Genomic DNA, 14,097 nt, shown 5'->3' with positions numbered 1-14,097 from the left:
GTTAGCATACGTACAAATGAGGAAAGATATATATGCCAAAAATATTCAGATGAATAAAACCATGTGTGCACCTGTCAGTCTGCAGTCTACCTTTATAAATCCCAAATCAACTTGGAGATGTCCACACGTGCACCAGCCTCATGCCCCGCCCTCTCCACGCCCACGTTCAACCATAAATGGTCATAACGCTCCTCATTAGTCCAGCCTCCACTTCTCTCCCGCAGCTCATCAACTTTATCTCTGTAGTTGCCACAACAACAACAAATGTTTCCTCCTCTGTGTGTCTGCAGAGTCTCTGGACCTGGTCCTGTCTCGGGGCTGTGCGACGTCTCGTCACTGTCAGCAGACAGAACTTCCTGGAGTCTCGGTCGCCTGCTGTGATTGGTCGCTGTGTAATGGTGGGTGGAGGTGGGCGGGGTCAGTCACTGCTGTCATCATCAGCTGCTGGTTTCCTCTGCAGGGACTCACTGAGAACTGATCCTGGACCTGGTCCTGGACCTGACCACAGACTGAAGGTAGAACACACTGAGCATGTGCAGCACTTCTTCTTCTTCTGGACTCATGACGCAGACGGCGTAATTGATGTTTGAGTTTAAAGTTCGTGTTTCACCTTTAATCTCTCTTTAACACCTGGACGCACCTGCAGGAGTTATGACATCACTACGTGTTTGGAGCCAATCAGAGTCCAGTATGAAGCCTGCAGGTCACAAACACCTGTTGTGTTGAAACATATTTTTATTCAGACTCATTTTTTAATGATCGAGGAGATTTTAATTTCACAACTTTTAACGAGGTCACTGCACTTTTTTCTGGAAAAAACAACGTCTGATAGAAATTTATTATTCAAATTATAATATTTTATAAAACATGTCTGGAGGAAAAGTTAAGAACAGAAAATGTCGTCTGATGTTCTGTTGGTTTAATAAAAGGTGTAAAAGGCTTATGATTGATTCGTCTGTAAATGAACCTGCTGATCGATCGTTAACACCTACAAACATGTTCAAACATGTTCAAACATGTTGCTGCTGTTGATTTAAAAAATATATTTTCAAAGGAAATAAAATAAAGTTTCACTTGTTTTTCTGTCTTTTGTTCATTTTTTAACTAACAGCCTCCTGAACATCATCACGTCCTTCTCCTTTGTAGAACTTTTTAGTTGCTAAAATAAATGAAAACATTGACTAGTCAAGTCAAAAACATCTTTATATTGAGGTCGCTGCTTTTCTGTTGATCAGCGTCTTTTTTGTCACTCCTACGTGGCTCCAAACAAAGACCACAAAATAAAACTAAAAATCAGTGATTATTTTTTTTAATATAAAAAAGTTTGTATGATTTAGGGGACGGCTGTGGCTCAGAGGTAGAGCGGGTCGTCCACCAATCGAAAAATCAGCGGTTCGATCCCAGGCTCCTCCAGGCTGCATGTCGAAGTATCCTTGAGCAAGATACTGAACCCCAAATTGCTCCCGATGGCTGTTCCATTGGTGTGTGAGTGTGTTAAAACTGAGTAGCAGGTGACACCTTGTATGGCAGCCTCGGCCACCAGTGTGTGAATGGGTGAACGTGACTCGTAGTGTAAAAAGCGCTTTGAGTGGTCACTAGATGACTAGAAAGGTGCTATACAAATGCAGGTCCATTTACTGTCATGTGTTTAGTTCAGTTTATTTGTGATGCACTTGTGATTTCTTATTTAAAGGAAGAGAAAACCACGTCCTGATAAAACGATGACACCTGCCTTATGTCGCACGTCACTGATCATGTGTGTCACTATTAATGTTCATTTACATACAGTCAGTATTTTCCGAGGTAAAAAACAACCTTGTGAGATGTGAAACTGCACTCTACTTATTTCTGTTTGATGTCATTATATTTATTGTTTTCTAGTTTTATATTATTTAAAGCTATTCTATTGTATTAATTGTATGTCTACTCAAAGATGGGCAAATATACATCAAAATGTATTTTGATACAAAATACCCCTCAAATAAATGTTTCAACATAAAATACATGTATTTTGTATTTTCAAATTCAGAAAATACTTTTTTTCTTTTTCCTTTTAGCAGCGACCTGCAGCTCTACAGGTCACTCTGTCGGTCGGTCGGTCCAAATGCTCAAAATGTACATGCTGCAATTAGAGACCATGAGTAACTATACCAGAAACAACAACCACGATTCATCCATTAATGGCGTGATAGTAGCAAATTTGATCGCAGCTATTGTAAATTTGCACTTGTTTTCTCACAGTTTGGTGTAGGCTACCCTAAAATATTATTTATTGATTCAGGTTTAGATTCAGACAACTTCATTGATCCCACGTGAGGCAGTTCATTTGTAGCATACTCATCCCAAGCATCAACCACAACAACATACAGTTTCTTATGTTATGCACAGTCCAGTAAAACAGACCACTGGGTCACTGAAGGGCCCAAGTTTAAAAAAACATATAGATAAATATATATAGAGAAAAAAAAGGTAAAAAATATAAGAATGTGTAGCCTGTTATTTTTGTTTTTGATTCGTGGAGAAAGTATTCTGAGTATTTTAAATACAATAGAAATACTGCCCATCTCTGTGTCTACTTTATTTTATTTCACGTTGTGTTATTTAATTTAAATTACTTTTATTTTGTTCTGTATTTTGACCCTCTTCATTCGCCGTCTGACTGTAATCTTTCTGTCACGCATGCGTAGAGCAACTACGTGCGAAACAGCACATTCTGGTTTTGTAGCTAGCTGAAGCTAACAGGCTATCCCTCGTTTGTTGTTACGGTCCGATCCAGCACCGAGACCCGGTCCAGACCCGGTTCAGGTCGTTAACACGGTGCCGGTTCTGACCCGGAACAGCTACAGTTAGCTACAGTTAGCTCTGTTAGCATCGGCGGCTAGCTCTAACTTAGCTCCGCTCCAGCAGCAGAGAACCAGAGCAGAGCCAACAGAAGCTAACAGGAGCTAACAGGAGCTAGCTGGACAACATGGCGACAGAGGAGAAGAAACCAGAGACAGAAAACATCAAACAGCCTTCGTCTTCCTCGGGGTCCGGCAGCAAGGTGAGCCAGCCGGATTGACGGTGGTCTGGACACCGGGACAGCCGGTCCGGTTAGTCCGGTGATCCGGTGAACGCTGAGTTAGCTAAAGGTTAGCTGGTCACTTAGCTGTAAACAGAGGTGACTGTGATCTGTGTGTTCACATGAACAGCAGAGCTTCATCATCTACACTTCACTGATGTTCTCCATCGGCTCTGTGATATTACGTCATGATGATTATTGATTATGAAGTGTTGATGCAGGTATCTGTCTCGAGCTGCTTCATGTTGATTTTAAGATGAGACTCAGCTGTAGTGTCTCTGCAGAGACACATAAACACAGCTTAACTTGTAAACACAACAAAGATCAGTAACAGAGTAAGTAATCAGGTCTCTGTTGACCTCAGCTCACACTGAACACTTTAACACAGTGACGTCAGTTTGAGTTCATCAGACACTAAACAAATGTGTCACATGACCTTCGTCTGACAGGATGTCACGTCATTTTAACATAACTGTTGTTGTTTGAGCATCTAATTCTGTCTTTAATGTTTTAGTTTTGTATTTCAGTGAACTGTAATAATATCATCAGTCAGCTGAGGTTTGTGATTGTCAGAGTGACACACACAGGATATTAATACTTTGATGGTTTGATGCTGTTGGTGTTGGATCTTCCAGGTGAGGTTGTGTGTGTGTGTGTGTGTGTGTGTGTGACTCTCAGGTGACAGTAAAATGTGTCTGCACTAACTTCCTCTGTGTGTGCGTGTGTGTCTTCTGCAGTCTAACCCAGTCAAACCAAACTACACAGTGAAGTTCACGCTGGCCGGACACACCAAGGCCGTCTCTTCTGTCAAGTTCAGCCCCAACGGAGAGTGGCTCGCAAGCTCCTGTGAGCACACACACACACACACACACACACACACACACACACACACATACACATATACACCTGCTCTAACTGGGAGTCTGTCATCAGAAACAGGTGGAGTTAGTTTGACACAAGCAGAGCTGTGTCTGAGATTATGACATCATTATAATGTCCTGTAGTCTCTGTCTGTGTGATGATGAAGCAGATTCAGGACTCAAATCAACATTTTCACATCTGTCTGTTCAGAATGCACAATCATATCGATACGTCATCAGTATCGGCCGATATCATCTTGAAAGTGAACGATCAGAATCAGCCAACATTAATATTACAGACGCTGAACAGTGTCTCATGTCTCCGTCACCATCATAGTCTGTGTGTATAATATGATGTTAATTCATCTGCAGAAGAGACTTGATGATGATCACTGAAACAGTGGATATATCTGTATCAGTTATCGGCCAAATGAGTTGTTATATATCGGTAAAAAATCCAATACAGTGCATCCCTGGTCCTTTACTGTGTAATATTTAATATTCCACTGTGTCTAAAATCAGCTCCACCTTCTGTCTGTACAGTGAAGTGTCCTCTCAGTGCTGCGTTCAAGGACATTATCAGGAAATCACAAGATAAAGTGTTAATTAATATTTAACATGACTCAGCGATGGTAAAGAAAAGGATCCCGGTGTTTATCCTTTTCCTTTTTTCGAAGAATGAATGTCGTGTGGTGAAACCTGCAGATGTTTCAGAAACTGAGACCGACAAACCTGACTGCTGACAGGTCAGAGGAGGTGATGATGTCATCATATGTGTCATCACAGTAAAACACTGACCGGTGAATTCACAGAAGGATCACGCAGCTTTTTCAGCTGCTGAACCTGCGCAGACTAAAAGAAACCGTGTAAATCTCAGAGCAGAAACCTAAATATGGTTTCTCTCTGACACCTTCAAGAGAAATGTCTCTTGGCACCTCGTCAGTCAGGACCTGCAGATTTACTGTTTGCGCCTCTGCAGCAGCGTCAACTGCAGCCAGACGCATCATGCTCATCGTTTATTAATTTATTTATTAAACCTTTAGTTTACCAGAAAAAAACTTTCGAGATTAAAAATCTCTTTTTAAAGAGAGTCCTGGCCGAGACAGACCGTAACGCCTCGAGGGAATTTCTTCAAATTTGGCACAAACATCCACCCTGACTGAAGAATAAACTCACTCACACCTTGAGACGGGGCACACACAGGTTACACATGATCAGTGAACCTGTGAGCTCTGATGAGTCACATGCTCCACGCTGTGATGCTGTGAGGTTGCAGTAACCATGGTAACGTCTCTGTGCAGCTGCTGACAAGCTGATAAAGATCTGGGGAGCGTTTGACGGGAAGTTTGAGAAATCCATCGTCGGACACAAACTGGTGAGACGCCTCAGTTCTGATCCTGAACCCAGTCTGGATTTACACTGGAACTTGTCCTGATCCTGGTTCTGTGTGTGTGTGTGTGTGTGTGTGTGTAGGGAATCTCTGATGTCTCCTGGTCTTCAGACTCCAACCTGCTGGTCTCTGCATCCGACGATAAAACGCTCAAGATCTGGGACAACAATTCTGTAAGACACACGCACACACACACACACACACACACACCAAGACACACACTGTTGTTTGTGTAAATGGAGCTCTCTGATTGGTTGGGATGACAATTATAAAAAAAAAATTGTGTTTGAGACACTTTTAATAAACGTTTCACAGCTGCAACGGAACGTACACACGCTGCATCTTTAACCTCCTGGAAAACATTAGGTCGGGTGCTGGGTGCTGCTCTGGTGCCCTTTCTCTGCCAGCTCTTCAGAGTGCAGCGGCAGGTTGGGGCGTCGGTAGCTTAGTGGTGGAGCAGGCGCCTCATGTACAAGGCTATTGCTGCGGCGGCCCGGGTTCAACTCCAGCCTGTGGCCCTTTGCTGCATGTCACTCTCTCTCTCTCTCTCTCTCTCTCTCCCCCCCTTTCACACTTGTCTGTCCTATCAATTAAAGGCTTAAAAATGCCCAAAAAAATATCTTTAAAAAGGTTGCTAAGCGAACATAACCAGCAGTGATGCTGTGGCGTGTGAGTGTGCCTGCTGCATTAAAAACAATGAATTTTAGGGCACAAAAAATGCAGCACGTGCACAACGTCTAATCGGTCTCGGGGGCTGCCCCCCTGACTGACACTGTCCCTAGTGGACCGACGGTCCTCACCAGTGTCCGTCAGTGGACCGACGGTCCTCATCAGGGTCCATCAGTGGACCGGCGGTCCTCATCAGGGTCCATCAGTGGACCACCGGTCCTCATCAGGGTCCATCAGTGGACCACCGGTCCTCATCAGGGTCCATCAGTGGACCATCAGTCCTCATCAGGGTCCATCAGTGGACCAACAGTCCTCATCAGGGTCCATCAGTGGACCACCGGTCCTCATCAGGGTCCATCAGTGGACCGACAGTCCTCATCAGGGTCCATCAGTGGACCAGCAGTCCTCATCAGGGTCCATCAGTGGACCAGCAGTCCTCATCAGGGTCCATCAGTGGACCAACAGTCCTCATCAGGGTCCATCAGTGGACCGACAGTCCTCATCAGGGTCCATCAGTGGACCAACAGTCCTCATCAGGGTCCATCAGTCCTCATCAGGGTCCATCAGTGGACCAACAGTCCTCATCAGGGTCCATCAGTGGACCGACGGTCCTCATCAGGGTCCATCAGTGGACCGACAGTCCTCATCAGGGTCCATCAGTCCTCATCAGGGTCCATCAGTGGACCAACAGTCCTCATCAGGGTCCATCAGTCCTCATCAGGGTCCATCAGTGGACCATCAGTCCTCATCAGGGTCCATCAGTGGACTAACAGTCCTCATCAGGGTCCATCAGTGGACTAACAGTCCTCATCAGGGTCCATCAGTGGACCGACGGTCCTCATCAGGGTCCATCAGTGGACCAACAGTCCTCATCAGGGTCCATCAGTGGACCAACAGTCCTCATCAGGGTCCATCAGTGGACTAACAGTCCTCATCAGGGTCCATCAGTGGACCGACGGTCCTCATCAGGGTCCATCAGTGGACTAACAGTCCTCATCAGGGTCCATCAGTGGACCGACGGTCCTCATCAGGGTCCATCAGTGGACCACCAGTCCTCATCAGGGTCCATCAGTGGACCACCAGTCCTCATCAGGGTCCATCAGTGGACCAACAGTCCTCATCAGGGTCCATCAGTGGACTAACAGTCCTCATCAGGGTCCATCGGTGGACCACCAGTCCTCATCAGGGTCCATCAGTGGACCACCAGTCCTCATCAGGGTCCATCAGTGGACCACCAGTCCTCATCAGGGTCCATCAGTGGACCAACGGTCCTCATCAGGGTCCATCAGTGGACCACCAGTCCTCATCAGGGTCCATCAGTGGACCACCAGTCCTCATCAGGGTCCATCAGTGGACTAACAGTCCTCATCAGGGTCCATCAGTGGACCACCAGTCCTCATCAGGGTCCATCAGTGGACCACCAGTCCTCATCAGGGTCCATCAGTGGACCAACGGTCCTCATCAGGGTCCATCAGTGGACCAACGGTCCTCATCAGGGTCCATCAGTGGACCACCGGTCCTCATCAGGGTCCATCAGTGGACCGACAGTCCTCATCGGGGTCCATCAGTGGACCGACAGTCCTCATCGGGGTCCATCAGTGGACCAACAGTCCTCATCAGGGTCCATCAGTGGACCACCAGTCCTCATCAGGGTCCATCAGTGGACCACCAGTCCTCATCAGGGTCCATCAGTGGACCACCGGTCCTCATCGGGGTCCATCAGTGGACCACCGGTCCTCATCGGGGTCCATCAGTGGACCACCGGTCCTCATCGGGGTCCATCAGTGGACCACCGGTCCTCATCGGGGTCCATCAGTGGACCACCGGTCCTCATCGGGGTCCATCAGTGGACCACCGGTCCTCATCAGGGTCCATCAGTGGACCGACAGTCCTCATCGGGGTCCATCAGTGGACCGACAGTCCTCATCGGGGTCCATCAGTGGACCGACAGTCCTCATCGGGGTCCATCAGTGGACCACCAGTCCTCATCGGGGTCCATCAGTGGACCACCAGTCCTCATCGGGGTCCATCAGTGGACCACCAGTCCTCATCGGGGTCCATCAGTGGACCAACAGTCCTCATCGGGGTCCATCAGTGGACCACCAGTCCTCATCAGGGTCCATCAGTGGACCACCAGTCCTCATCAGGGTCCATCAGTGGACCATCAGTCCTCATCAGGGTCCATCAGTGGACCATCAGTCCTCATCAGGGTCCATCAGTGGACCACCAGTCCTCATCAGGGTCCATCAGTGGACCACCAGTCCTCATCAGGGTCCATCAGTGGACCATCAGTCCTCATCAGGGTCCATCAGTGGACCAACAGTCCTCATCAGGGTCCATCAGTGGACCAACAGTCCTCATCAGGGTCCATCAGTGGACCGACAGTCCTCATCAGGGTCCATCAGTGGACCATCAGTCCTCATCAGGGTCCATCAGTGGACCAACAGTCCTCATCAGGGTCCATCAGTGGACCAACAGTCCTCATCAGGGTCCATCAGTGGACTAGTCTCCTGCATGTTTCTGATATGAATGTAATGATGAAATGATATATGTTGGTGGTTTGAGTTGAAGGTGTGAGAAAGAATAGTATCAGTAACATTGTTAACACTGTGCTACATTACAGAGAAATACAAACCGTACTAATGAACCTTCATTAATATAGGCCTATATTTTATCTCCAAGTGCACGTCACACACTGAGCGAGCCGCCTGTTAATGACGCTGTGGGCTAATGGGCATGTAGCTACTTCCATGTTTCACATGATACGTCATGTTTGTAGTCGACCAATGAAGATGAGTTTACATATCACCTTGGGTTCATTAGTTTAGTCTCATGTAGAGACCAGAATCATCATTCACTCATTTATTAAAGTGGATTTTAAGTTCACCATGTTGATGTTAACAGACACTCACTGAGTCTGTCTGCCTGTCTGCCTGTCTGCCTGCCTGTCTGTCTGTCTGTCTGCCTGTCTGTCTGTCTGCCTGTCTGCCTGTCTGCCTGTCTGTCTGTCTGCCTGTCTGCCTGTCTGCCTGCCTGTCTGTCTGTCTGTCTGCCTGTCTGTCTGTCTGTCTGTCTGTCTGTCTGCCTGTCTGCCTGTCTGCCTGCCTGTCTGTCTGTCTGCCTGTCTGCCTGTCTGCCTGTCTGTCTGTCTGCCTGTCTGCCTGTCTGCCTGTCTGTCTGCTTGTCTGTCTGTCTGCCTGTCTGTCTGTCTGTCTGTCTGTCTGTCTGCCTGTCTGTCTGTCTGCCTGTCTGCCTGTCTGTCTGTCTCTTCAGGGGAAGTGTCTGAAGACTCTAAAGGGACACAGTAACTACGTCTTCTGCTGTAACTTCAACCCTCAGTCCAACCTGGTGGTGTCCGGATCGGTACGCTGCTTCACCCACTCACAGCATTCACACTGACATCATGTTATTCATGTTCTGTTACAGCTGACTGTTTGTGTGTGTGTGTGTGTGTGTGTGTGTGTGTGTGTGTGCAGTTTGATGAGAGCGTTCGTATTTGGGATGTTAAGACCGGAAAATGTCTGAAGACTCTGCCTGCTCACTCTGACCCTGTCTCTGCTGTAAGTCCTGACCTTTGACCCTGTCCTGCTTTAAGATATGATTAATGGGATTTATACATGTGACGCTTCACATACCTGACTGTGATGTCATCACATGCTCTGACCTCTGACCTCTGACCCTGTTTTCAGGTTCACTTCAACAGAGACGGCTCGCTCATTGTCTCCAGCAGCTATGACGGCCTCTGGTATGTCTACACACACACACACACAGTAACATAGAAGCACATCCTGCTGTAGAATATAAGGGTAATTGTTGTGTGTGTGTGTGCAGTCGTATCTGGGACACAGCGTCAGGACAGTGTCTGAAGACTCTGATTGGTGAGTAAATGTGACAGAACGCCCCTTTAATGGTCGACTCAGCCTGAACCATGACACAGTACATGTTGTGCTGCAGGAACAGATCTGTCCTCCTGTGTCCTCCTGTGTCCTCTGAGACAAAATTCTGATCTGATTGATGTCATGATTCTCATGACATCATCACATGCTCATGACAGTCAGCTATAGTGCAAGTTAGTTTACTTAGTGTACGCTCTCTTGCTCCATGAGCTGTAACACCAGTGCTCTGTCAGTCGGCGAGCTGCTGTCAATCAGACACAGACGGGACACGCCCCCTCAGGTGGCTGAAGGCCTTTACGTTCTCCGCAAGAACAGAGACATTTGTTCTTTTTCTCCAGGTGGCAAGAACAGGGCTGGTTTGGGAGTTCTTGCAGCTTGTTCTCGACACGTCACTTGGGCAGAACTTTTTTTCTTGTGTGGTGTCCAAGAACTATTGTGTGATTGGTCAGAAATTTGAAGTGGGCATGGTTAATGGGGAAACCGCGTGTGATGCATGCGGCAGTGGGAGGGGCCTATGAGGACTTCCCAGGAGTTCTGCACTTGAGTTTCTCTTGAAGTTCTTAGTTCTTAGTTCTTGTTCTTGCCACCTGGAGAGAAAGAACACATTTCTCTGTTCTTGCGGAGTGTGTTCAGGGCTTCAGACAAACAAGCAAAAAATTGACAAGTAAATCCAGGTTGAGGTTATGTTTGACCACAGAAACAGAAAGACTAAATGTGACTTGAGGAGGACAGACGTGTCTTTGTCGTCTCCAGGGACAGAGATAATGACTCGTGGTCCTCAGACCTGTGATCAGTGTCTAACAGTGTATTCTGTCTGTCCTCAGATGACGACAATCCTCCAGTGTCTTTTGTAAAGTTTTCTCCAAATGGAAAATACATCCTCGCTGCTACACTGGACAAGTCAGTACGATGACCTCATCAGCAGGAGGGTGTTTCCTCTGTTAGCCGCTGTTAGCAGCTCTTAGCAACTGTTAGCAACTGTAGAGATTATAATGTTCACATGTTTCAAGTTTTCTGTTTAAAATGAGTTTAGAGTTCATGTGTTCATCAGTCTGTCTGTCCGTCAGTGCTGCTCTGAGCAGAGACTGTTACTCATTAACCCCTTCCTCTGGGTTACATCATCAACTGTTCCGATAACGAGTGTTATTATAGCCATGCTAACACTTACCTCGCTTCAGGTTACCTCACGAACACTAGGTAGGGGCATATAAACCAAAAACTCTTAGCTAGCTTTATGTTAGCCTTATTTACATTAAGCTAGCTTCATTTTCACCTTTCAAACTCTCAATTTAAGTCTTGTTAGCTTTACTAACTCTTAACTAGGGTCACGTTAGACTTATTTACATGTAGCTAGCCTAATTTTGGCCTTTCTGTCTCTTAATTTCAGTCATGTTAGCTTCACCCACTCTTAGCTAGTGTCATGTTAGCCTTATACACATGTAGCTAGCTTCATTCTCACCTTTCAAACTCTCAATTTAAGTCTTGTTAGCTTTACTAACTCTTAACTAGGGTCACGTTAGACTTATTTACATGTAGCTAGCTTAATTTTGGCCTTTCTGTCTCTTAATTTCAGTCATGTTAGCTTCACCCACTCTTAGCTAGTGTCATGTTAGCCTTATACACATGTAGCTAACTTCATTCTCACCTTTCTAACTCTCAGCTTCAGACATGTTAGCTTTACATACTCTTAGCTAGCATCATTTTAGCCCTATACACATTTTGCTAGCTTCATTTTGACATTTGGAACATTTAACTACAGTCATGTTAACTTTTCTAACTCTTAGCTAGTGTCATGTTAGCTTTATATACATGTAGCTAGCTTCATTTTGACATTTGGAACATTTAACTACAGTCATGTTAACTTTTCTAACTCTTAGCTAGTGTCATGTTAGCCTTATTTACATGTAGCTAGCTTCATTTGGACATTTGGAACATTTAACTACAGTCATGTTAGCTTTACTAACTCTTAGCTAGTATCATTTTAGCCTTATACACATTAAGCTGGCTTTTTTTTTTTTTTTAACCTTACTAACCTTTAGCCCGAGTCATGTAGCTCGTGTCATTCTAACTTCTTGCTAACAGCTGTTAGCTGTTGTTTCACTGTTTTTCTTATAGCTTACTCTGATTTCTCTGGTTTACAGCACGTTGAAGCTCTGGGACTACAGCAAGGGAAAGGTACTGTCTCTCTGTCTGTCTCTGTCTCTCAGTCTGTCTCTGTCTGTCTCTGTCTCTCAGTCTGTCTCTGTCTGTCTGTCCTCAGTAGTTTAACCATCTGTCTCTGTCCTCTCGGTGTCTCAGTGTTTGAAGACGTATTCGGGCCATAAGAATGAGAAGTACTGCATCTTCGCCAACTTCTCAGTCACAGGAGGGAAGGTAAGACCTCATGTTAAAATATTTATTCTGTCCCCTTCAAAGTCCGCTGGTTCAGGTGCTGTGACCTTTGACCTCTGTGTTTGGGGTGCTGTGACCTTTGACCTGTGTGTTTCAGTGGATCGTGTCGGGCTCTGAGGACAGTATGGTTTACATCTGGAACCTTCAGACCAAAGAGATCGTTCAGAAACTTCAAGGACACACAGGTACGACCTCTGACCTCTCAACTCTACTCTGACTTTGTCTCCTAGGCTGCGGTCGGAAAGTCCCTCCTATCGTCTATTCCTAATCACTATTCCTTGACCTCGGTGGGAAACGTCACAAGGCCAAGGAAAGATGAGTAGGAGAATTCATAAGGACTTAGGAAAAGAGAACCGCAGAGCTGAGAAAATCTGACCGCACTTACGCTGGGCTACGTCATCATGCGACGGCGGATGTTATTGACGTGGGTTGCTGTGGTGAAACTACAATGTTCTGAAGATGGACTACAAAATGCACACGATGAGAACATATGGGGCGTACGTTCTCATCGTGTTGATTCATGCAGGATATATAAACGTGGACAACACGGTGAAAGATATTATTTAATTACTAAGGTCGGAATAAAAAAAGGAATATAGGCTGCCAGCCACAAACTGAAACGAAATTGTCACATTGAGAATGTTTGCTCACACTCACCCGTCTGAATCCCAAGTAGTAAAATGAATTAATGATATTACTAAAGGCTGGCAATACAACAACGCTCAAATGAATAAATGACTGATGCAAACTGAGCATATGTTGCGGTGCCTGTTCCCTCCTCCCACAGCTGTGTTCAACTTGTTAGTTTTATAACAGGATAAACAAATATTAAATGCATTATTTTGTTTTTCCGTGTGAATAAAAAAAAGAATGGAAATCCACGTGCTTTTTCCATTTTCTTCTTCAAATGGGCAGTTGGAGGCGAAATGAGACCACAACCAGTAACCAACTTGTGTTTGGCCTTTATTGTTAAATCAATATCATGTGCCTCTACTGCATAGATAGACAGATAAATAATAAATAATAATAATAATAATAATAATAATAATAATAATAATAAAAGGGACGCTGCTGTGCCTAAATGCATGTAAATGCGCACAGCGTCTCTCTTTATGGGGAAAGGCGCTTATTGTTTCTGCTGCGGGGTGCGGGGTGGGGGGTGGCGGGGTTATGATCCTTCCACTGTAGCTCTGCAGGGAAACACTGTACAGGGGAATACAAAGTGGGAAGCAGTAACTTCATTGATTATTTAAATCTCCAGATACGCCAAGTATAAGCGCATTTACGCATTTACGAGGCACAGCAACAGTACTTCATTGATTATCTATTTTTTTAGATTCAATTTTATTTATATAGTGCCAAATCACAACAAAAGTCATCTCAGGGCACTTTACACATAGAGCAGGTCTAGATAATACTCCTGAATCTATCTATCTATCTATCTATCTGTCTATCTATCTATCTATCTATCTGTCTATCTACCTATCTATCTATCTACCTATCTATCTATCTATCTATCTGTCTATCTGTCTATCTATCTATCTATCTATCTATCTATCTGTCTATCTACCTATCTATCTATCTACCTATCTGTCTATCTATCTATCTATCTATCTATCTACCTATCTATCTATCTATCTATCTATCTATCTGTCTATCTATCTATCTATCTGTCTATCTATCTATCTATCTATCTATCTATCTGTCTATCTATCTATCTATCTATCTATCTATCTATCTATCTACCTATCTATCTATCTATCTATCTATCTATCTATCTATCTGTCTATCTATCTATCTATCTATCTATCTATCTATCTGTCTATCTAT

General features: G+C 45.1%; 1 protein-coding gene across 1 annotated transcript in view; it reads left to right on the top strand.

The window, feature by feature from the left end:
• Positions 1 to 2,672: 2,672 nt before the first annotated feature.
• LOC117252161 (WD repeat-containing protein 5-like) overlaps positions 2,673 to 14,097 on the top strand; it is a 23,195-nt gene continuing 11,770 nt past the window's right edge. Inside the window, exons 1-12 of the mRNA XM_033618868.2 lie at positions 2,673 to 3,043; positions 3,799 to 3,907; positions 5,223 to 5,296; positions 5,395 to 5,484; positions 9,254 to 9,343; positions 9,457 to 9,540; positions 9,670 to 9,725; positions 9,812 to 9,858; positions 10,701 to 10,776; positions 12,018 to 12,051; positions 12,175 to 12,249; positions 12,365 to 12,452. Of these exons, the coding sequence (XP_033474759.1) occupies positions 2,969 to 3,043; positions 3,799 to 3,907; positions 5,223 to 5,296; positions 5,395 to 5,484; positions 9,254 to 9,343; positions 9,457 to 9,540; positions 9,670 to 9,725; positions 9,812 to 9,858; positions 10,701 to 10,776; positions 12,018 to 12,051; positions 12,175 to 12,249; positions 12,365 to 12,452 (898 nt within the window). The 5' untranslated portion in view covers positions 2,673 to 2,968. The remainder of the gene's footprint in view (positions 3,044 to 3,798; positions 3,908 to 5,222; positions 5,297 to 5,394; positions 5,485 to 9,253; positions 9,344 to 9,456; positions 9,541 to 9,669; positions 9,726 to 9,811; positions 9,859 to 10,700; positions 10,777 to 12,017; positions 12,052 to 12,174; positions 12,250 to 12,364; positions 12,453 to 14,097) is intronic.

The sequence above is a fragment of the Epinephelus lanceolatus genome, chromosome 9 (genome assembly GCF_041903045.1).
Source record: "Epinephelus lanceolatus isolate andai-2023 chromosome 9, ASM4190304v1, whole genome shotgun sequence".
In the NCBI taxonomy this organism is placed as follows: domain Eukaryota; kingdom Metazoa; phylum Chordata; class Actinopteri; order Perciformes; family Serranidae; genus Epinephelus; species Epinephelus lanceolatus.
Note: the sequence above shows the minus strand (reverse complement) of the source record. Positions and strands in the feature narration are given on the sequence as shown.